The 23,224-nt window shown below is 36.4% G+C and overlaps 1 protein-coding gene across 18 annotated transcripts in view; it reads right to left on the reverse strand.

Annotated features, from left to right (window-relative positions):
* Gphn (gephyrin) overlaps window positions 1-23,224 on the reverse strand; it is a 571,921-nt gene that overhangs the window by 16,384 nt on the left and 532,313 nt on the right. For all 18 annotated transcript variants that reach the window (XM_074067764.1, XM_074067753.1, XM_074067755.1 and 15 more), the window contains 2 exons: window positions 12,762-12,849; window positions 1,058-1,131 (listed from right to left, as the gene is read on the reverse strand). In XM_074067764.1, coding sequence (XP_073923865.1) covers window positions 1,058-1,131; window positions 12,762-12,849 — 162 coding nt within the window. The remainder of the gene's footprint in view (window positions 1-1,057; window positions 1,132-12,761; window positions 12,850-23,224) is intronic.

Raw genomic sequence — 23,224 nt, forward strand, 5'->3', positions numbered from 1 at the left:
GAGAACTTCCCTCCATAAGCCTTTCTTTAAGGAGTGGTTATTAGTTTTTAGGAAATATGCAAAATCTTGGTATGTGGTTATTTTTCTTTCCTCTTAGAAAATAGTAAGAAGTAGTGTTAAACCTTACTTATGAAGTAGACTTGTGAAGGAAAAAAAATTAAGTCTGGACCTAACTAAGCCTTTAGATCTAATATTTAATTTACAGAATATACTGAAGATAAATGAACATGTTAAATAATCCAAGGAAGCAATCAGTCAAATCTATTTGTCAGGACAAGTGATCCGGTTTCTCCAAGAAGTCAATGGCATAATAAATAAATAAAAAGATAAAGAAAGAAATAAAAAATTTAAAAGAGGTAAGGAAGAGTAAATATTCTCATTTAGCAGAGACGTAACAACTAAATATGATGAATGGACCTTGCCTGGTTTTTGGGTCAAACAAAACAATTGCAAAAAGGCATTCTTCTTCTTGATATTTGGGAGAACTTGAATATGATTGGGCCATTCAATGATATTAAAGTATTATTAATTTTGTTAGGTGAGACAACACAATTGTGTTTTTGTATCTTATTACTTATCAAAATGACACAATATCTGGAATTTGATGTAGATCAATCTAGCTTTCACTCTCCCCAAAGAGGCAGGGGTTGGGGATGGTGAAAATAAGTATAGATACATGTTGATAGTTACTGAAGTTGGGTAATGGGTACCTCTGCTTTTATGTGTATTTGAGAATTGTTATACCAAACTGTTTTTTAAAAGCAAGAATAAAGTAGTAAGGAGAGAAAAAAAGAAGACGAAGAAACAAGACATGGAAATTAAAAAGGAAAAAAAAAAAGGTTGGAAAGTTGCTTTGCTTTGTTTTACACCAAACTCACTGATTTTTCATAAGTAAGATGAATTTTTATTTCAAATAGGAACTGCACTTATGCAAAGGATTCTTTCTTTTATTAGAATAGTTAACCCAAACAGAAAAATGTAAAAAGAAAGCATTTAATATTTATTAGTTAAAGCAATCCAAACCAATCCCATATATGAAATAAGGTTATTTTCATACCCTGGTTTCATAAAAACCCTGCCAAAATGGATCTGTGCATGAAGATCAATGTCCAGCACCTGCTTGAGATAGTCCTGCAAACATTAAGAATAGTCACTTTACTTTCAAACATTTTACTATCACACTTCCAACATGTTAAATTAAAGATCGATAAGATAAAAAAAGAGACATTTTTCTTATCTTAGTGAGGTTGATTTGCTTAACACAAATATTACTTCATTGCTTATTCATTCATTTATTTATTTAATAACTATTTTTTGGTACCTGGTATATTGCTGTATGCCAATCTAGGTGTTAGCAGGGGAATATAGCCTTGAACAAAAGAGACAATGTTTCTGCACTCACAGAAAGTACATTCTAGAAGAAGAAGTTAGATAATAAGCAAAGTAACTATATTAATGTACAATATCCTTCCTTGATGGGTTTTTATTTCTCTTCAGACAGAATTTTATATCTGAAAAAGACTGTTAACGAATATGTCTAAAGAATTTGTGCCTACTATTCACAATAGCCAAGTTATGGAAACAGCCAAGATGCCCCACCACTGACGAATGGATTAAGAAAATGTGGTATCTATACACAATGGAATTTTATGCAGCCATGAAGAACGAAATGTTATCATTCACTGGTAAATGGATGGAATTGGAGAACATCATTCTGAGTGAGGTTAGCCTGGCCCAAAAGACCAAAAATCGTATGTTCTCCCTCATATGTGGACATTAGATCAAGGGCAAACACAACAAGGGGATTGACTATGAGCACATGATAAAAGCGAGAGCACACAAGGGAGGGGTGAGGATAGGTAAGACACCTAAAAAATTAGCTAGCATTTGTTGCCCTCAACGCAGAGAAACTAAAGCAGATACCTTAAAGCAACTGAGACCAATAGGAAAAGGGGAACAGGAACTAGAGAAAAGGTGAGATCAAAAAGAATTAACCTAGAAGGTAACACCCACGCACAGGAAATCAATGTGAGTCAACTCCCTGTATAGCTATCCTTATCTCAACCAGCAAAAACCCTTGTTCCTTCCTATTATTGCTTATACTCTCTCTACAACAAAATTAGAAATAAGGGCAAAATAGTTTCTGCTGGGTATTGAGGGGGTGGGGGGAGAGGGAGGGGGTGGAGTGGGTGGTAAGGGAGGGGGTGGGGGCAGTGGGGAGAAATGAACCAAGCCTTGTATGCACATATGAATAATAAAAGAAAAAGGAAAAAAAATAAAGAAAAAAAAAAAGAATTTGTGCCTAGATCAGGAGGATCATGAGTTTGAGGTAGCCTGAGCTACACAGCCAGATCCTGTTGCAAATAAATAAATAAATAAAGAACTAAATAAATAAATTTAAAAAAATGTTGTACCTGGTCAGGGAAGCCACATGTATGTGTCCTACACTATTCTGCTTAACGGACTTAAAGCAATATACCTTCCTTGAAGAGAGACTTGGTAAACTGAACTCCAAAACAGACATTCTGCTCATAAAAACACAATTTTTTTTAAACAGTACTGGGGTTTGAACACATGGCCTCATACTTACTAGGCAGAAGAAAGAATATTTTCAAAGAGTTGAAGCAACAGAACTTAAGGAACTAAAAGCACTATAATCTGCAAGAATTCTGTCTGAAGAGAAATAAAAAGAGAGTTGACTGGAGACGGTGTTATGAAATGGCAGAAAACACAGGATTCTTAACTAGGATATTTTAAAAATAAGGCTTTTTACTAAACCTGTGGGGTGCCAGTGGCTCACACCTGTAATCCTAGCTACTTGGGAAGCTGAGATCAGGAGGCTTGCGGTTCAAGGCCACCTTGGGCAACTCCATCTCAACTAATAGTTGGGTGCAGTGGTCAATAGCTGGGCTCTGGGGTGCACACCTATTATTTCAGCAACAGTGGAAAGCCTCAAATAAGAGGATAGTGGTCCAGGCTGCCTTGGCCAAAAACAGAGACCCTATTTCCAAAATAACCGGAGAAAACAGGGCTAGAGGTATGGCTCAAGTGGTAGAGTACTCACCTAGCAAGCTCAAGGCTCTGATTCCAAACTGCGATACTGCCCAACATCCCCACCCCCCCCCCAAAAAAAAAAAACCAACCAAACAAACCTAAACTCAAACACAGAAACAACAACAATAGGGGCTGGGACTATAGCTCAGTGATAGCCCTGAGTTCAAATCCTAGCACTGAAAAAAAATCTCCCCCCATTGCTGGAGATCAAACCCAGGGCTTCAAGCATACTAGAAGAATGCTCTACTGAACTATGATCCCCCAGCCCTCTTTTTTTGTTTTGTTTTCAACAGAAAGTTAATTTTATTTAGGGTAATTAGGCCTTCAATCTGGGAAAGCACAGATTTAAGCAACCTTGATAATGTGCTAATTTTCTCTGATAGTGATATAGTAGAGCCAGCTTTCTTTTGTTACAACTTTTTTCCTAATCTCCTACTTTCTATTGTCTGTATCCTCATATTTCAGGTGTTTCTTATGAGCAGGAAATAATTGGCTTTTTAAAAAAATCTAAAATGACAATTTTTAATCAGAGGATTCAGACTATTTATATTTAGTGTGATTACTGCTATATTCTGAGTTAAAATGATCACGGTTTGTTTTCTACTTGTCACTTCAGTTTTCTTTTCCTTTTATTTTTCCTTCCAGGCCTTCCTTATGATTCATCAAGTATTTGTTAGTTTTCTTTCCCTTCTACTAGTTTCTTAGTTAAATGAATTCTTATTATTTTAGAAGTTATTTTGGAGGTTACAACATGCATCTTTGCTTTATATGCTGACCATAATTTGGTAATTTAAAATCATTTCCCAGGCAATACAAGGATCTTAAAACATGTTAATTCCATTTATCCCTCTCTACTTTTTAATGCCATTTTATATATATAAAACATATATATATATCTTACACACTTCATGTATATATGTATGTTTTTAGGTATTATAAGTTTTAAGTATGTATGTTATAATGATATATTTTACATATTCTATGTAATTTATATATTTAACATATATATATTAAACCTCACAAGATATTTTTATTTTATGCAATCAACACTCATGTACATCTACTGGCATACTAACTCTTTCTTTAGTTCTGTTGTCCTTTCTGCATTTCTGTTTCCAGAATCCTGCTGCCTAAAAAATCTCCCTTCAGTGTAAGTATGTTCAGTTTTTGTTTGAGTGAAAATGTCTTTATTTTGTATTAGTTTTAAAGGAAATTTTTGGTGGATATGCAGTTCCGTATTCACACATGCTGTTTTGTGATTTTCTGAGTTCTTTTATGTTAAGTCACTTCTTTTAGTATTATTGCCCTTTGAAGGTAATATGTTCTGGTAAGATTTTCTCTGTACTTGGTTTTGCCATGATTTAGATGTGGTTTCTTTGTATTCATTCTGTTTCAGATCAGTAAAGCTCCTTGAATCTCTGGCTTGCTGTCTTTCACTGGTTTTGAAAAACTTGGTCAATATTTCTTAAATGTGGCTTTTGTTCACTCTCCTCTTGAACTTCAATTACACAGAGTTTTCATCATGTTCCATATGTGTTTTATGCTCTTTTCCATATTTTCTATCATGTTGCTAAAGTTTTCATTTGATTCTTATAAACAGATTCCAGTTTTCTAGTAAATTTCTCCATGTTGTTATTTTTCTTAAGTATATAACAGTCATGCAAAGTCCATGTGATGCATCAGCATCACTTTTAGGGTTGCCTTTATAAATTTTTCTTCTTTTAATTTTTAGTCATTTTGTTTTATCTGGTAATTTTAAAATCTAAGCCTAAATATGGCATATGAAAAAAAAAACAATGAGGGTCTGAATGATGATTTATTCCTACAGAAAGTACTTAATTTCTTTTGGTAGTTACCTTGCTCTAATTAGGGATTGAGGAAATTTGATACTGGATTTCAGTCCTTGTAAAGGCTGGCTTATTTCTAATTTGTCCTTCTTTCTAGAGCACAGCCCTTTAATGGTTTAACTCAGAAGTGTGACATATCTGCCAGGACCCCTCCTTCATGGCCTGAACTCCTAAGAATGATGAAAACTGCTTATTTTATTAGCTCCCCAGCTACTGTTTTAAGCTTGGCTTCTTGGTCTCTTATACCATTATACCCCTTCCTCCTGCCCTTCTCTTGTACCATTACAACCCATTCACCCCTGACCCCTGCTCCTCCCTTTATAAATTAGTAAATTCTTTTTTTTTTTTTTTGAGACAGGATCTCACTGTGTACCCCCAGCTGGCCTCAAACTCCAGGTCTTTCTGTCTTAGCCTCCCTAGTGTGGGATTACAACTGTGCACTACCACACCTGGCTTTAACAAATATTTTTTAGTACTTATAACGTATCAGGAATCCTGTGTCCTGAGGATTTAATGGTAAACAAGACAGATATAGTCCCTGAAACTAGGTCTTTTTATATTTTACAGAAAAACCATCCATAATAAGTAAACCAACAAATAAGATAATTGCCATTTTTGGTATATGCTCTGAAGAAATAGGCAGGTACTGAAATAGAGAATAATGGGGGAGGGTAGAGAATAAAAAACTCCATTTTAGAAAAGGAAGTGATGTATTAGCTAAGGCCTGAAGGATAAGAAGGATCCAGGCATGTAAAATATGTGTGTAGAGAGAGAACTCCACAGAGAGGTAAGTACTTATGAAACCTCTTAACACAGTGAGTGTGTCTGGAGTGAAAACACAATGAGAGGCAGTGAACGAGCAGGAGGGAGGTATAAACTGAGGCTGCAAAGGTAGGCAGAGGCCTTTCCTACAGGGCCCTAAAGGTTATGATACAGTTTGCAAAGCAGACACATTATTTGGAAAGCAGTGTATTAACTAAATGAATGGAGATATTCTACTTTTCTTGTAAAAAATCATTTGTTTAAAAAAAATGCCCATTGTAGTTCTTTTTGAACATGAAGAAATGCTTCATGTCCCTTGTGACAGGAAAAGCTTCTATCAGACATAGTGATAAAGGCTAAGCATCATCATTGCTCTTAAACTCTTGTCTATCAATTGAAACTGTGAGATCTTTGTCTGATAGTCAGAAACTCAGAGTCAGATACAAAGAAGAGATACAGTAGACCTTAAAGAGTTAAGGACAAATACCACTATCAGAAAAACTATGAAAGACCTTGAAATAGGCAAGAAAGATTTCTGGGTATGCACTGTAATACAACCATCGGGTTGTTTGTGTCTCTGAGCTGTTTTACCTGAATTAAGCTTTTGGAAAACTATCAGTGAATGCAATGGAGTCTCCTACCTCTTCCCAAATGCCTATGTTGAAACTGTGACCCCCATATGATGGTGGGGCTTTCCGCAGGTAATTAGATCACGAGTGTGGAGCCCTGCTGAATGGGATTACTGCCCTTAGAAGAAAGAGGCCAGAGAATCAGCTAGATCTCTTTTTGCCATGTGAAGATCCGAGGCGCAGCCTGGAGGAGAAGCCTCACCAGAACCAGTCCATGCTGTCACCATGACTGCAGAATTCCCAGGCTCCAGAGTTGTGAGGAAGGTTTGTTGTTTAAATCACTGAATTTAAGGTATTTTGATATAGCAGCCAAGCTAAGACAGTGAATATAATGTTTATTCAAAGAAATGCAACAAATTGTGTCTGATGGAGATATAACTGATTACTTCCCTGTAGGTATAGATGAGTATTTCATCTATTAGCAAATTTATTTCAGCATTCCTGATTAGCTGTGTGTGTGTGATCTTTGAATTCTCCTTTGAATCACTTGTATTAATATTTTACTGGTTCCCACATTAGTGAGTTAAATAAGAACATTTTATACATGTTCATTTATATGGTTATGATATACATGTGGCTTCATTGGGCGGCCACACTGATTTATTGGACTGAGCCAGTTAAACATCATTACCATAAGTGTACTTTATGGGTGGTTTAAACCTGGGCACATCTTTCATTGGTTCTTGTTGTGAATTCCAAGTAGCAATAAAACTGCAATTTTGGTAACTTTTGGTATTCTTGCCCCTGTGCTGATTTTGGTTGTTTTGCTTTTGCACACGACAAAGGATTCATTCCCTTTAGTGGCATCAATGATTGGGAAATCTAGTTTTATGGTCTAATCATTTGGAGTCTGTAAATAGACGACACAAATTATTATTTTTTGGGCGGTGGTACAGGAGTTTGAACTCAGGGCCTCAAGCTTGGTAGGCAGGTGCTCTACCACTTGGGCACTCAGCCCTTTTGTGCTTTAGTTTTTATTCAGGTAGGGTCTTAAAATTTTGTCTGAGGCTGGCCTCAGATCAATATCCTCCTGCCTACCACCTCTGGAGTAGCTGGGACTACAAAAATGCCCCATCAGGCCCAGCCCTTGGTCAAGATGGGGTTTTGCTAACTTTTTGCCCTAGTCAGCCTTGTACTTTGATCCCCCAGATCTCTGCCTCTCAAGTAGCTGGGATTACAGGCATGAATCACTGCACTTGGTATATATAAACCTATTCTTAAGACAAGACAGAGGCTCTGCTTTATTAGTCTTTCTTGTTTATTTCTCTTATTATACATTTTGAGGCCAAATCAAAATGCCCTTCCCTTCCCTTTAGAAGGAAAATAGCTCTCTAGTAGTAGATTGTTGAATTCATCAGTGGCTGAAGTTGTAGAACTGAAGCTATTAGGTTCCTTATATGTCTGTGTGTATCCATGTGTCTGAAATCCAGAAAAGAATTCACACTGCTTTGTGAATGTGAAATGTTTATTCATGAGCTGAATTTTTTTGTGTCTTAAAGGTGCTCTATTCTGATTGGCTTAGAGAGATTAAAAAAAAAAGGCTTATATAAACAGAATATTTCTAAATTTCCCAGATAATAAGGAAATTTATCTTATAATATTTATTTATTTTTAAGAGCTGAGGTCTCACTATGCTGCCTTGCTATGGTCTCAGACCCCACCCCAGCCTCCTGGGTATGTGAGACTTCAGACGCACCACCACGCCTGGCACTCACAGTATTATAATGAGCAGCATTAGAAAAACCTTCTTCTTGTAATTTTAAGAATCTATGTTCATATAGTTAAGGTAAATTTTTGGCCAGTGAGACTAGCATAATAATTTTATTTATTAAGGAAACCCAGCCATGTTTTTTCCTCTTATTTTTCAGTGTTAAGTATAATAAAAGTATACATTTTATTTCATGTGGGCTTTACCTCTCCAAACTTACAAAGGTTAACTTATCAAATAAGCTAACACTGTTCCTACATAGTATTTAAGATTATAAAATATAAAACTGAGATATATAATCAAATAATTATTCTGAGGAATTTTTAACTATAGCAGTAATTATATTTTATAGTATGCCACATTGAAAATAATTTTCAAGATTATTAAGCTAAAATCTTGAAGTAAGCTAAAATCTTGAACTGATTTTAAGTTAATTAGTGAATAACTATCAGAAACCATCAGATACCTAGATAATTTCTAAGTAAAATAGATTAGGTCATTGATTACTAAGTATAATTTTTAGTATAATAATATACTAAAGTATATTAACTTAAAAATTATGCTTTGCTTCTAATTTTTATATGCTACAGAGAGGATTTATCTTTGGGTTATGTTAATGGTTGTATTTATTTATTTTTGCTATATTAAGATGGTGTAAAAGGGATGTGTGTGTTTATAGAAAGCTGTATTATGGCCAGGTGTGGTGAAGCATACATGTAATCCCAGCACTTGGGAGGCAGGGGCAGGAGGAGTGTGAATTTGAGGCCAGCTTGGGCTACACAAAAACAAAAAACAGGGCTGGGAGTGGTGGTACACACTTATAATCCAAGCTACTCAGGAGATGATGGTCAGGAGGATCATGGTTCAGGGCTAGCCTGGGCAAAAAGCTGGAGACCCCCTATCTCAACAAATAAGCTGGGTGTGGTGATGCATGCCTATAATCCCAGCTAGATAGGATGCATCAATAGGAGGATCTCTGTCCGAAACCACCACCTCAACCCCAGTGGGGAAAAAAATGTGAGACCCTATCTGGAAATAATTAAAGCAAAAAGAGTTGGGGGCATGGCTCAAGTGATAGAACACTGGCCTAGCAAGCACAAAACCCTATTTTGTGTTTGAGTTTTGCCAGTCTGCTAAAAGAATTACATATGATTTATTAATTACCTATGCTCCTTAATTTTCTCCATAAAGTAGATATTAGCTTTTGCTGTTGTTTTGAGATAGGGTCTTGCTTTATAGACCAGGCCTTGATCTTCTGATCCTTCTGCCTCAGCCTCCTGAGTGTTGGGATGACAAGCATGTGCCACCTTGCCTGGGTTAGTAAAATTTTTATGAAGTTTGGCTTGCTTAGCTTGCCTGAGGTTCTGGGTTTGAGCCTCAGCACTGCAAAAACAAACAAACCCATAAAACCCTCACAACTTTTATGAATAGTTACATACTGTATCCCAATTGTTAATTTTACTGTCTTATAATATTATATATTACAGTAGTAAGTTAAACACAGTCATTAAGAATCTGTGATCTATAGAAAGTTTATGTTCTACTCTGATGCTTGTCTGAGGCTCTGTATAAACACAAACAATAACTAGGCAGGTTCAGAGCACTAGGGAAAAGGACTGTAACCTATGGCTTCAGCAGTGATATAGCTTGGATAACTTTCATCCTGTCCCAGTGCACTGAGTCAGGGATTCCAGAACTCTTTAGTTTGGAAGCAGGTAGTTTGGGGAAAGCAGAGTGCTAACCCAAGATTTAGCAGAACAAAAATATCATAGGATTGAATGAAATGATAAGGAAAACTTCTTTGTGTCTATTTATTTGGGATATTGTTGATTTATTGTAAATATGCATGTGGCTGCATGGCTCTAGATTTGCAAAACAAATTTAAGAGGGCTCATGATTAACATTCTTGTGTTCAGATTAGGACAAACCTATCTGCAATAACTTTGGTCATATGAGTGGTAGAGAAAACATCATATGAAAATGAGCAAAAGGAAAAATGAAAAATGAAAGAGATTTTGAAATAGGCAAAGATTGCTACTATTACTATGCCATTTTGTGTATCCTTCTATGTTATTGGCACTTTTCATTGTCTTTGAACTATTTTATAATTTTGTAGGTTGTGAAAAACTTAATAGAAATGCATATGATTCTTTGGTTTTCAGGACAAAATGCGGTGTTTAACTACAACTTTTAGTGTTTTTAAGATGAAAATTCTTTGAAAAAGATAGGAAGAAGTGGAGGTGTGGAGAGATCTTTAGATAAACAACTGTGGAAGAGTTATTTATCCTTGGCAGAGGAGAGAGGTCTGTGGGTCCTACAAGTGGCAGGGGTCCCTCCTTCCACTCTGCTTAGCAGGCAATACACTGTGGAGATGGCCAGACTTCCCAGGAGATACAAAGAAGCAAGCTGGCTGCCCAGACACTCCCAGCCTCCCCATAAGTCCCAGCAGCTCGTATGGTCCAAAGGAGCAAAGACCTGAAATCTAATGGTGCAACTAGAATTCTCCGGGTATAACCAGTGCAAACTAGCGACCACATGTGGCTCCTTGCTGCTTTTGTGCTGCTTAAGCCCCTCCAGGTTCCTTGGCATACTACTTGGAGGGAATAGGCCTCAGCTGTGGCTTAAATAAAATTTCCTGACTGTTTTGTAGCACAGGTGCTCAGATTATGACTTACATTGAGTCAGATAAATTTCTGGCATATCTGAGTTTTTTCACTTAAAATTCATGTCTGCTGCATAACGCCTCTGGATCTTTCCTTGATCTTCCTGTCTTTTCAATAACTATTTTTCAGGTTTAGCTCCTGGGCTTAAGCAGATATTTTATCTTTCATGCTTTTCCTTCCTTCTGCTTGTAAAGTATATGAAATTCTTTTGGGGACTATAACTGGCTGGCTGGCTGGCAGGAATTTACTGTATGTTTTACCTCTTTTTTTTTGGTGATGGTGATAGGGTTGAATCCTGGGCCTTCCACATGCCATGCAAACGCTCTGCCACTGAGCTATATCCCCAGTCCTGCCTCTTTCTTTCTGGTTACTCTATCATCTCACTCCACTGCAGAGGTAAGAAGGACAATTACTGGTTCCCAGGGAATGCTTTGGATGCTCCACATCCTAAAATCTCTTTATTAGTAAATTAAAGGTAGAGTGTAAGTATCTCTCTACCCAGAGAGTAAGATAAATAAAATCAGTATACTGAAGGATATTGGCCTTGTTTACTTGTAAGCAAACCCCTAAGATAACTGACATCTTTGTTAGCACTAATAAAGAAGTTTTGGAAATGTACTTTCCTTACCACAACTGAGCCACAACTGCCAACCTTGAGTACTGTAAGCTTGTTGCCTCTCTAGAAGTCTACCAAGTAGATATTATTCCATAATTAACTTCATTAGGAACTAAGGTTAAGTTTTACATGAAGCAATCCCTAGAAAGAATAAATGTTAAATTTGAATAGTCTTGATTTCAGGATGTGCTCTTGTGATTCTGGGAGCAATTTCATGGCAATGAAAAGAGATTTGTTGCAAACTATTTCGTATAGTTCTACCACAGTGCAGATCTCAGCCCTAGCCTTTGGATCTCAAGAGGTCTGTAGCAATTTGCTCTACCTGGGGCTAAAGTCTTCTGGGAGACTTTCAGAAAGCACTTACCTAGCTATCTGTCTGTTATAAGAATATCTATCCACATTTCAACATTATCACTCCTGGAGGTAATTTGAGATTCTTTTCCTTCTATGTTTTTTGTTAGTTTAAGTGCTATTCTCAGACACTGTAAAACTGAAGTCTGAATGGAAGGCAGGAATTCTCTGTTCAGGGTTCTGAATTCTAACATTTGTTCTTGGAGCCAATAAAGTTTACTGACCAAAAAATCAGATTACAAATTTAGGCAATTTTATATCTAGAAAGGGCAGGTACCAAGAACAATCATATATAGGTAAATGATTTAGCTTAAATAAACTTCTTGGAAAATATGAAATCTTAGTAAAACTGATATCATGAATAATATTGTTTTAATATTCTCATTAATATGAGATAAAATAAAACATGGAAATGGATTATAGGCTGGCATAACATTTTATACTTTAAAATATTTTTGAGCAAAAACATAGGGTTGATTATTGTAGCAAGGGATATTTTACCTTAATAACATTGTCTGATAGACCCAATAATCATAAACACATTTCATTAAGATGTATAAGCTTAATGATACTACAGTATTCAAATTGAAGTTTTTATAGGAGTAAGCACACACCATGCTCAAATAGACTTTGTTCTGTAAAATCATGCATCTGTGTGGATATTTTCATTGTTATTATTATTTTATTATTTACTTTTATAAAGAAGGGCAAAAGGAATGCCTGATCCTCTCTTTCTTCCCTGAGGGAAGGGTAGTTGAAAGATCTTGGTAAGCTTTGGAGTATATGGTTGGCTACGGGAGGTCACTGTTTAAGAAGGAAGGCTCTTGGTGCTTTACCTTGTGCACAAATATATAAAAAGGAAGTCCCAGTGTAGTAAAATTGAGTGAAAGACAAAACAGAAGTCTCCAGGAACACAGCAAAGAACATTCTGCAAATTGTGGGATTCTTTAACTCAGTTCCCCAAGCTGCCCACACCGCATCCTTTTTAGAGACCAATAGCTTCTGAAGCCCCAGGGTTCTCAGCTTTGTGGAGGCCTAGTTATGAATATAAGATCCCTATAGACACAGTCAACTGACCACACACAAGGACATGAGAATAGATAAATCTTCATGCGCCCCAAGTTGTCATACCTTCTCCCCCATGGATACACCCCCTGATGTGATGATGACATCAGCACGACTGATACCCTCATTCAAGGCATTGAGTAAGTCATCTGGGCTGGAAAAAATAAAGACAAATAAATTAACACACAAGGGAAATATTTTAGATATAGTACTAACTTAAATCTAAACCACCTGTTCCTCTGAGTAGACATTAACACGAGTACAGCAATATATTCTGTGTGAAGTGGGAATTAGTGGGGGTCTCTGCCCAACAGAATAGGCCTTAATGTTGAAAAAGAACCTTGTCAGTGCTATAGTGACAACTGATGCTTTCATAGGGCTCATTTGGGCTAACAACACAGTATAATGAGGGGAGGTGTTGAAGGATATTTTACCTGTCTTGGTTTGCCTAGGAATATCCTAGTTTTAGTACTGAAAGTCTCATGGCTTCAGAAATCCTAGACACACCAGGACAGTTGGTCACCCTAGGTGTTGGGAAGGTCATATAAGACTCTGTAGAGCTTATGACTTAAGTGAGAAATAGGCTGGATTTTGATAGGTGGAAAGGAGTGGGAAAGGCAAGAGGATCTGCACTAGGAAAAGTTTGATCAGTGGTTAAGCCTGTGGTGTTTTTGAATCAGTGTGGCCTGGCCTACCTAGACTGAAGGACTTGCCTAGAAATGACTGGAATAGGTAGGACAAGACATGATTTTGGAGGGCTCTCAAGTTTAAGAACATGGAATTCATCTAATAGGAAATGGATGGGAGCCCTAAAAAGATGAAGAGCCAGTAGATATTTATTGGGAAAAGAGAGGGTAGAGAAAAAAGCAGAAGAAAGGAAGAGAATATGAATTATTCTGAGAAGGTAAAAGGACAGGATTAGGGCGGGGCGTGTGACTCAAGTTGTAGAGTGCTTGCAAGCATGTGTGAGGCTCTGGGTTCAATCCCCAGTAACACAAAAGAAAACAACAAAAACAACAAGAACCCCAAACAAACAAACAAACAAAAACAACCAGAACAGGACAGAATCAATACTAGGGACTGAAACTAGGCATATTCCTGACTGTCATCAGGCCCTTTGATGGTACATATAAAAGGCCTTGGGAGAAGTGATGGAAAGAAAGAAATCAAGGGCCTCATCCTCTGGAGGTTAGAAAGGTTGCAAAGGCCTATCTTGGTATAGACTGAATGAGAATTAAACAAAAGGCCAATCATCAGAGCTTGAGAAGGTGCTGGTATCTCATGCCTGTAATCTCTCAGCTACTCAGGAGGCACAGATCAGGAGAACTGGAGTTCGAGGATAGCCTGGGTAAATAGGTTGTGAGACCCTATCTCAAAAATACCTAACAAAAAAAGGGCTGACTCAAGTAGTAGAGCCCCTGCCTAGCAAATGTGGGACCCTGAGTTGAAGCCTCAGTGCTCCCAAAAGAAAAAAGAAGAACTTGAGTAGGGACAGGATGTCAGGGAGTAGCCAAAAGGGACTATTTAGTCACTACTTTAAATCCATATAGAGTTAACTTTAAAATCCACATAAAGTTAATGATCTGCACTTGGCATTTCCCATCAATTGATGGAGTACAGAAACCGTGCTTTTGAGGAGTTTATGTCAGCCCACTTTCATGTTTTCTGAGAACTTATTACCAATGGAGGAGAAGGGTGCTTCTTTGCTTTTATATTGCCTGATTCTTCTTTTGCCCTTTTCCCTCATGGATATTAACAGGGATATCTTAAAAGGGAGTAATACTGGCTTCTGATTTTCTAGGTCCTGCTTTTAGTGCCTCTGGAGGCTCGGCTGGATTCTTGCTCTTGGTTTTGTGAGATAACCTTATATCCTCCCACAAATCCCTCTTTTGCTTCAGCAGGTGTTTGTTAAGTTGAAATCACATGCTATCTCAGTAAGACAGCATGTGTTTCTCAACTCACTCATGATTATGAAGCTGAATGCCCTTCACCTTAATGTACTACTTGACAAGAGAGGAAGGAAAGTTAGAGACTTCACATGGCAAGAATTATAGCTAGCATATAACTTTTCACTTTTTTATCTAGGCATAAGAGAAGTGAGGAGAGGAGCCTAATATCTACCAGGCTTGATAAGACAAGCTAGTTGGGAGGTGGTATAGCACAGAGTATGAACTCTAAGGGCTGGGCATGGCTCAAGTGTTAGAGTGCTTGGCTAGGAAGGCAATGTCCTGAGTTCAAACCCCATTAACCAAAAAAACAAAAACAAACAAAAAGTTCTGACCACCTGAGCTTAAATCCCGACACTACTATTTGTTAGATGTGAACTACTGACAAGTTGCTTAACTACCCCTTGCCTCAGTTTTCTATCTATAAAGTAGAGATGACAGAATTGTTATGAGGATTAAATGCCACAGTGCATATAAAACACTTGGGATAACACCCAAAACAAGCTAAGTTTTTTTTTTTTTAATAAAAGGTTAGTTGTCGTTGAGTAGTATTGCTGTAGTACTGATAGAAGTTAATCACTCAAACATAACCAACAACCTGGAAAAGTACAACTTTAGTATGCTGAGCAGTTTTTATTTTGGAAAAACATCTATGACTAGAAAGAAATCATAGATTGGGACTTAAAAACAATAAAGGGGAACATGTGAAAGATCCAAATGGTAAGACAAGCCATTTCCAGCATCAAACGTTTCATTTACTATTAGGTTCTACTATAGGATCTGGTTAAAATTTCTTTTTTCTTTAGCACTGACCTGTCCATGAGTGCACTGGGATTGTTCTAGCTCTGGGAAGCAACCTCCCAAGGAGAAGGGATTAAAGTAAAAGTTTGAAAATGGTTCACAAGGAGGTTCAGCCTATCAACACAGAGACCCTTTGGAGTTATTCAGTTATGTGGTTTGTATCACTTGTGCAGAAAGAAAAATACCCAGGTATTTATTGAAAGTAGAATCTACTTGTAAAAAAAAATTAACAAAATCTCTGAAACAGATTACAAAGCTAAACTGGTTGTGCAAACATCTAAGAGGATTTGATTATATTGAATAAGTATTGAACTAAGTATTTTGAATAGATTTCTCATCAGTCCTTTCATTTTGCTTCAGGGAAGAAGACAGAAAATTATTGTGGTGTGGAAATACTATATAATATGTATGTTGTTGGTTCCCAATGCCCAGAGTTCTGGGATCCTTGCCTTGCTGGATCATATTTTCATTAGGTTGAGCCAAATGGCTGACCTATGGAGTAAATGGGGAAAGCATCAAACAGCACCATGTAAAACATGGTTCAGGTGAATGGATGATGAATATTATTAGCAAATACAATTTTGCTATTTCGCTAATCTAACATAACATTTGTCAACTCTACAGATTATCACAGGACCATGAGAAACAAACCATCAGTGACTTTCACATCACTATGGAACTAATTATCTTTGTAGGTGGTTAAAATCTTGACCAGCTGATGACAGCAAATAAACATACTTTTCAGTGATTTTTTTTTCTTATTCGTTGTTTTCATATTATCTAGGTATTTTTTCCCATTTTGTAAAACTGTGGAATCATTAATTGTCTACATGAAAATTTCCAATTTGCTGAAATAAATTACAAGAGATTTTGTTCTATATCCTTAGTGTGATTTAACATATTTTAAAGAATATGCTCAAGGTCACCTATTACTCTGTGGCTAGTAGATTAACAAAATCACTGCATCTCAAGTTGGAAGTGTCATCTTATCCAGTAGCACAGGTGGGCCTGCTGTTTGGGTCCTTCCCTTCTCTGTCCTCTTTGCTCTGACTCTATTTTCTTACATACTTCTTGCATACTTCTGATGTCTGAGGATCTGGTCAAAGATCATGGGCTTTCTAGAGATTCAGGTATGACAATAGTCAGAGGACCTATAACTTCATTTATGTTGCATGTTAGGTCTCTATTTATTACTATATAGTAAATCTGTGAGGTAGACTGGATGGATACTATTATGTCCAAAGTGGTACATTTAAAGTCAAGACAGAGCAGTAAGTGGCAGAACTGGCCAGAATCAGAACTTCTAGCTCCTCATTAACGGTTTTTTCCACTCTTACCTAATCAGAAGTGATTGTACAGTTTAAGGCAAATACATAATCAAAGGAAGGTTCTCATGAGATTGGAACCTTGTGCAAAAGCATGAAAAATAGAGGATGCTGAGATCACAAGTTGGGATTTGTCTGAGATGACCAGCAGAAGATTGCATATGTAGATGTGTTAGTTTAGTTCTGGGAAACAAAGCAACATGATTCTGAATCCTAAATTCAGATGGAAACTAAATTTGCATTCTTTTTAGGACTCATCTTTTAAATTATAATACAGTTCTAACATAAGATAGTAGTAATAACCAGTACTCATGTATTCATCTCTCAGATTTGACCAAGGGAATATTTTTCCATATTTTCTTCATATTTCCCTCCTCCAGACTATTTTACTTTTAACAAATAAAACTGAGTTTGCTAAGACTAAGAGATTAGTTTAAATAGTGATAAAAGGTACTAATAATCATGTTTGTTATAGTAGAAAGAAAACACTAATTTTCTCAGTTTTATTAAACAAAGACAGCAAAGTATATTAATTTTCTCAAGGATAGCAGAGTTAAACTGCAAAACATAATCTGACCTTACATTTAAGAAATAATTCTATAAAAGATCAATTGACACTTAAGAAATAATTAGTGACAGTAATGCTCATGTATATGTGTAAATTTGTGTATGCCAAATACTAATGAAGGGGCAAAAAACCTGTACCACTGACATCTGAAATATTTCCTCACCATTGCTAATGGAGGGCTTGCTGGGCTAAGCAGATTAGGTTTTCTGGGTGTATAGCAGTTGTTTCCCTTTACTCAAATAACAGCATATCTTTAAGGGATATTGTAATATCATTTAAATCTTCATTAAAACTATAGTTTTAATTAAATCTGGATGGTAAGTAACCATTTCTTTAAAGATATTTCTAATACTAATATTAAACTTGATTTACTTATATTTTCTATTCATTTTACTTGAATTAAGTACCTATTTAATGTTCTTTTAGAGTTCACCTATTACCTGAAAGCATTGTACAGAAAGTTGCTTTAGAATTAAATGTTAAGAATCTAAGTGCTGGGTGATACGAAGTCAGAGCCATTAATTAAAGTCCTGAATGTCACAAAGTCTAAAGTCCAGTTTTGTCTCTTTTGGTAACTACCTATGTGAAGAGAGAAAACTAAAAAAAAGTTTTGGTGGGTTTCATTCTCTTTATCTGTAAAATGAGGACATTGGGATCAGGTCCTTTCCATCACTAACATTTACTGATTCCAAGCACTTGAGGATACTTGGGATATAGTTCAGGTGAGAAGGTATCACTTTAAAGTTTACCTGGATGTCTATTTAAATTACTAAGACTGCTCTACACCTAAAGGCTGGGGAAGTCCAGTTTTTACAATGAAATAGTCCAGGAAGCACAGAGGCCTTTTTAATAATTGCCATTGGTGCTTTGCCAATTCAGCAGTTGAAGCTTTTATGCCTTTTATCACTTGTGATCCTCTTTACAACTCTCACTCCATGCCCACTAGCTCCAAATTACCCTAGCATCTTCTTGAGCCCTGAGGGTGAATAGGACTCTCAGTAGGCAAAAGAAAATACCAAGAATATTAGAAGCAAGAAACTGGAGAGTGGAATAATAATAAATGTGAAATTTAGGACAACTCCTATTTTTAGGACAGCTCCTTGTGAGATAAAACTGCTAAAAGAAAAGATAATTTTAATGATAACAATAACTACAACAATGACAATAAGATCATACACAGAACACTGATGGATATTCAATTACAACATTAAAAGTGTATTCAAAAAAAAAAAACATGGCTGGGGGTGTAACTCAGGCTTCTCTAGCATGTACCAAACTATGCTAGGTTCGATCCCTAGCACTGAAAAGAAAAAGTAGATAAGGTGACACATGCCTATAATCTAGCACTTGGAAGGCTGAGGTAGAAGGTTTACAAGTTCAAAGCCAGCCCAGGAAAAACAGTTAGTTCCAGATAAGCCTGTACTACATACTGAGAACATATATCAAACAAAACCAGACATTTCTGGGTGGGGCAAGATGATGGATTACAAGTATCCTCTGCTTGACTCTGTGAATGAGAAGAATTAAGGTAGCAAAGGAGAGAATTTACTCTGAATAGAGAAAGCACAGCATGGGGAATCAGGAGAGGGGTGACAGGACAGCTGAAAAGCATGAAGAAACATAAAGGCAAGTTCAGTTCCTCCTCCCTGAGGGGAGGGTAGCCAGCGTAACAAGACAAGGTAAGCCAGACCACCCTGACAAAAGACTGGAAACTCTAGCTGTAGTATAAGCCCACACGTACCACAAGCCTTAAGCCAACTGTGGATATTTGCTGCTACAGTGACTCCTCCTGTATGGCAGGGTAAAGAAAGACATGATGTCACTCATCTTCCCTCAGAGAGCTAAAGCAAGATACCATCTTGAGAGATGTCTTATTGTTTGAGACTGAGCTACTCTGGGGACTTGAAAATAAGGAACAATCATGGCTCAGGGAATCTGAGGACACCCTACCACATTGTCTAGGTGGGAGAGGGCCACAAGAGAGTAGTTGTGGAGGAGATGGTCTGATGTGGACCTGCTGAGAAATTTAAGGAGTAAGGAGCCCAAACAGCAAAAGGCATGGTGGTTGGTGGCCCCAGTATTCCTTGTGAGAAGAGTCCCAGCTCCTCAGGATTAATGAGGAAACGGAGCATGAAGCCTAAGGTTGGCAGAGAGGTGAGACTTTGGAAGCTGCCTCTGGGCTATATGTGTTTGTTGTTGGGTGAGAAGGAGAGCTCTGAGAACCAGGCTCTTTAAGTCACATGATTTCCCTGTCCTTGCTCCCCCTCCGTTGGCTGGTGAAATGTTGGGTGAGGTCTGAAAACACAGAAAATAGACTGTGGGAGGTGCATCCTGGAATTCTCATGAATGCCATGAAAATATAAGCAAAAATAAGAACAACAATGCAGGATTTGAAAGAGGTATTCAATAAAGATATAGAAATTCCAAAAAATTCAAATAGAAATTCTGGAAATGAAAAGCTGAATAAGTCAAAGGCTATTGAAAAACCTTGTCAAGTTGAATCAAGTTGAAGATAGAATGCTGGGACTTGAAGAGAAGGTAAATGAATTAGAACATTCAGATAAAGAAAAAATAAAGTATGAATGGAACATACAAGACTTCTGGGACACCATCAAAAGATAAAACCTACGAATTATGGACAAAGAAGAAAATGTGGTATTTATACACAATGGAATTTTACTCAGCCATGAAGAAGAACGAAATCTTATCATTCGCAAGTAAATGGATGGAACTGGAGAACATCATCTTAAGCCAAGCTCAGAAAGCCAAAAAATCGTATGTTCTCCCTCATATGCAGACTTTAGTTCTAAAACAAATGCGGTAATATTATTAGACTTGAGTCACACGCTAAGGGGAGGACACATACAGGAGGAATAGGGAAAGGCACGAAATCCAAAACTTGAAAGTGTTTGATGTGCCCACTGCAGAGGAGCTAATACAGTAACCTTAAAACGACAGAGGTCAATATGGGATGGTGACTGGGAAGTAGTGAAGAGGTCTGGTAGAGATGAATCAATTTGGGTTGTAATACACTTGTGCATGGAAGCAATGGTAGGAATCTCTCTGTACAGCTATCCATATCTCACCTAGCAAAATCGCTTTGTCTTTCTTATTATTTCTTATATCTACTCTTAAACAAAATTGGAGAAAAGGGAATAACAGATTCCACCTGGAAGTGAGGAGATTTGGGGGGAGAAGGAGGGAGAGGGAGGGAAATGGATGCACATGTGAATAAATGAATAAAGAAAAAAATTAAAGTAATTCATGACCACTAAGCCATTACTACAGAAGATACCTAAAGGAATCCTACACAAAGAAGAAGATAAATGCAGCCTTGAAAATATGTCAAAGAATAAACTGTGATAGTAGAAAAGCAAATGAGGAGTAGGGAAGAAGAATCTAACAGAAAAAACAACAAAATTATGAGAATTACTATATAGTAGTAACTCTTAAATAATAACTCTGGATGTTCATGGTCTCAATTCTCCAACCAAAAGACACAGACTGGAGAACAGACTTAAAAAAAAGACCAACATTTGTTGTCTACAGACAGTGCAACTCACTGGCAAAGACAAACACAGACTTAAAGTGAGAGGATGGAAAGGATAGTTTAAGCTAATAGAGCCTGAGAGTAAGCAGGAGTAGTGACAAAGCAGATTTAATTAGAAGAGACAAAGAAGGTTACTTCATATTGATAAAGGGAACAGTCAATTCAGAGTATATAACAAATGCACCAAACATCAGCACACCAAATTTCATAAAGCAAACACTCTGAACATAAAAGCACAGATAGATTCCAACACAGTAATAGTGGGTGACTTTAATACCCTACTTTTACCAATAGATAGGTTATCCATACAAAAAAATAAACTTCAGAGTTAGATGAAATGATAGATCAAATGGACTTAACAAAACATCTACAGAATATTCTATTCAACATATGTATTTTCCATAGAATATACATTCTTTTCAGCAGCCCACAGAACTTCCTCCAAACTAGATCATATTTTAGCACTTAAAGCAAGTCTTAGCAAATACAAGAAAAATAAAATAACTCACTGTATTTTATCAGACCACAACAGGAAAAAAAACCTAGAAATCGACAAGATAAACTACAGAAAATATTGAAACACATGGAGACTGAACAAATACACTTTTGAATTATTATCAAAGAAATAGGGGAGAAAATGAAAAAAAATCCTAGAATCAAATGAAAACACAACTTATCAGAACCTTTGAAACATGGCAAAAGCAGTGTTAAGAGGAGTGTTTATACTATGAGAGCCTACATTAAAAAATCAGAGAGATCTCAAATAACATATTGATGCATCTCTCAAGCTCTTGGAGACACAAGAACAAGTTAAAGCCAAAATCAGGAAGTAGAAAGAAATAATAAAGAGTAGGGCAGGAAAAAAAAAAAAGAATAAGGGCAGAAATTAAGGAAACAAAGACTAAAAGCACAATACAAAGAATCAATAGAATACAGAGAAAAGATAAATATGACTGACAAATCCTTAGCTAAATTAACTAAAAGAAAGAGGGAGAAGACCTAAATTAATAAAATTAGAGATGAAAAAGGGGTATCATAAAAATACTAATGAAATTCAGATGATCTTAGGGAATACTTCAAAAACTTATAATCTAATAAACTGGAAAATCTAGAAGACATGGATAAATTTCTAGATCTATACCCATACTTTACTAAGAGGATATAAACCACTTAAGTAGATTTATAACTAACAATGAAACTGAAGCAATTATAAAGTCTCTCAAAAAAGAAAAGCCCAGGAACAGATGGATTCACTGCTGAATTCTACCAAACCTTAAAGAAGAACTAACAACAATGCTCCTCAAACTATTCAATAAAACAGAAAGGAAAGGAATGCTTCCAAACTCATTCTATGAACACAGTATTATTCTGATACCACAACCAGATAAGGACATAACAGAAAAGAAAATTATAGATTAATTTCCTTGATGAACATAGACCACAAAGATTCTCAGTAAAATACTTGCAAAGTGAATTAAAGAATACATTAAAAAAGATCATGCAGCAAGATCAAATTGGTTTCACTCAAGGAATGTAATGATAGCTTGACATATGTAAATCAATAAATGTAATAGAGCAGATAAACAGAATAAAGGACAAAAATCATATGATCATCTCAATAGATGCACAAAAAGACTTTGACAAAATACAATATCCCTTTTCATGATAAAAACCCTGAAGAAAACAGGAATAGAAGGAATGTACCTCAACATATTAAAGACTATATATGATAAACCTATGGCTAACATTGTACTGGGGAGGGAAAAAATGAAACCATTTCCTCTAAAGTCAGAAATGTCCACTCTCTCCATTTTTATTCAATATAGTGCTCAAATTCTTAGCCAGAGAATAAAGGCAAAAGAAAATAAAAGGGATAAAAATAAGAAAGGAAGAAGTCAAATTTTCCCTATACTTAAGACCTTACAGACTCTTTTTTGTTGTACAAGCCTCAAATCCTATACCCAGTCAGACATCATTCACCAATCAGGATGACCAAATAATATGTGTAAAAATGCAAACATTCAGATAACAAATTACTAAGTAATGTTCTGGAAAAGTTGGAGTAAATGAAAAAGTGAATCAGAACACAACACAAGATAGGAAAAATGGAAGAGAAAAAATAGTAGAGAAACAGAAACACACATTCACTTATAAAACTAATGACTAATGATTGAAAATATTGGGGAGTTATAATTCTGTATTAAATATGAATCCCCGAAGTTACAGACATTCACTGTAAAAGAAAATTTAATAATAGTCTAGATTTTTTTAAGCATTTAATTAAAGCATTTCTCAGCATTATCTGAATATTGAGGGGTTGGAAGGAAAACAGGGGAAGT

This window comes from Castor canadensis, chromosome 3, assembly GCF_047511655.1.
Source record: "Castor canadensis chromosome 3, mCasCan1.hap1v2, whole genome shotgun sequence".
Classification (NCBI taxonomy): Eukaryota; Metazoa; Chordata; class Mammalia; order Rodentia; family Castoridae; genus Castor; species Castor canadensis.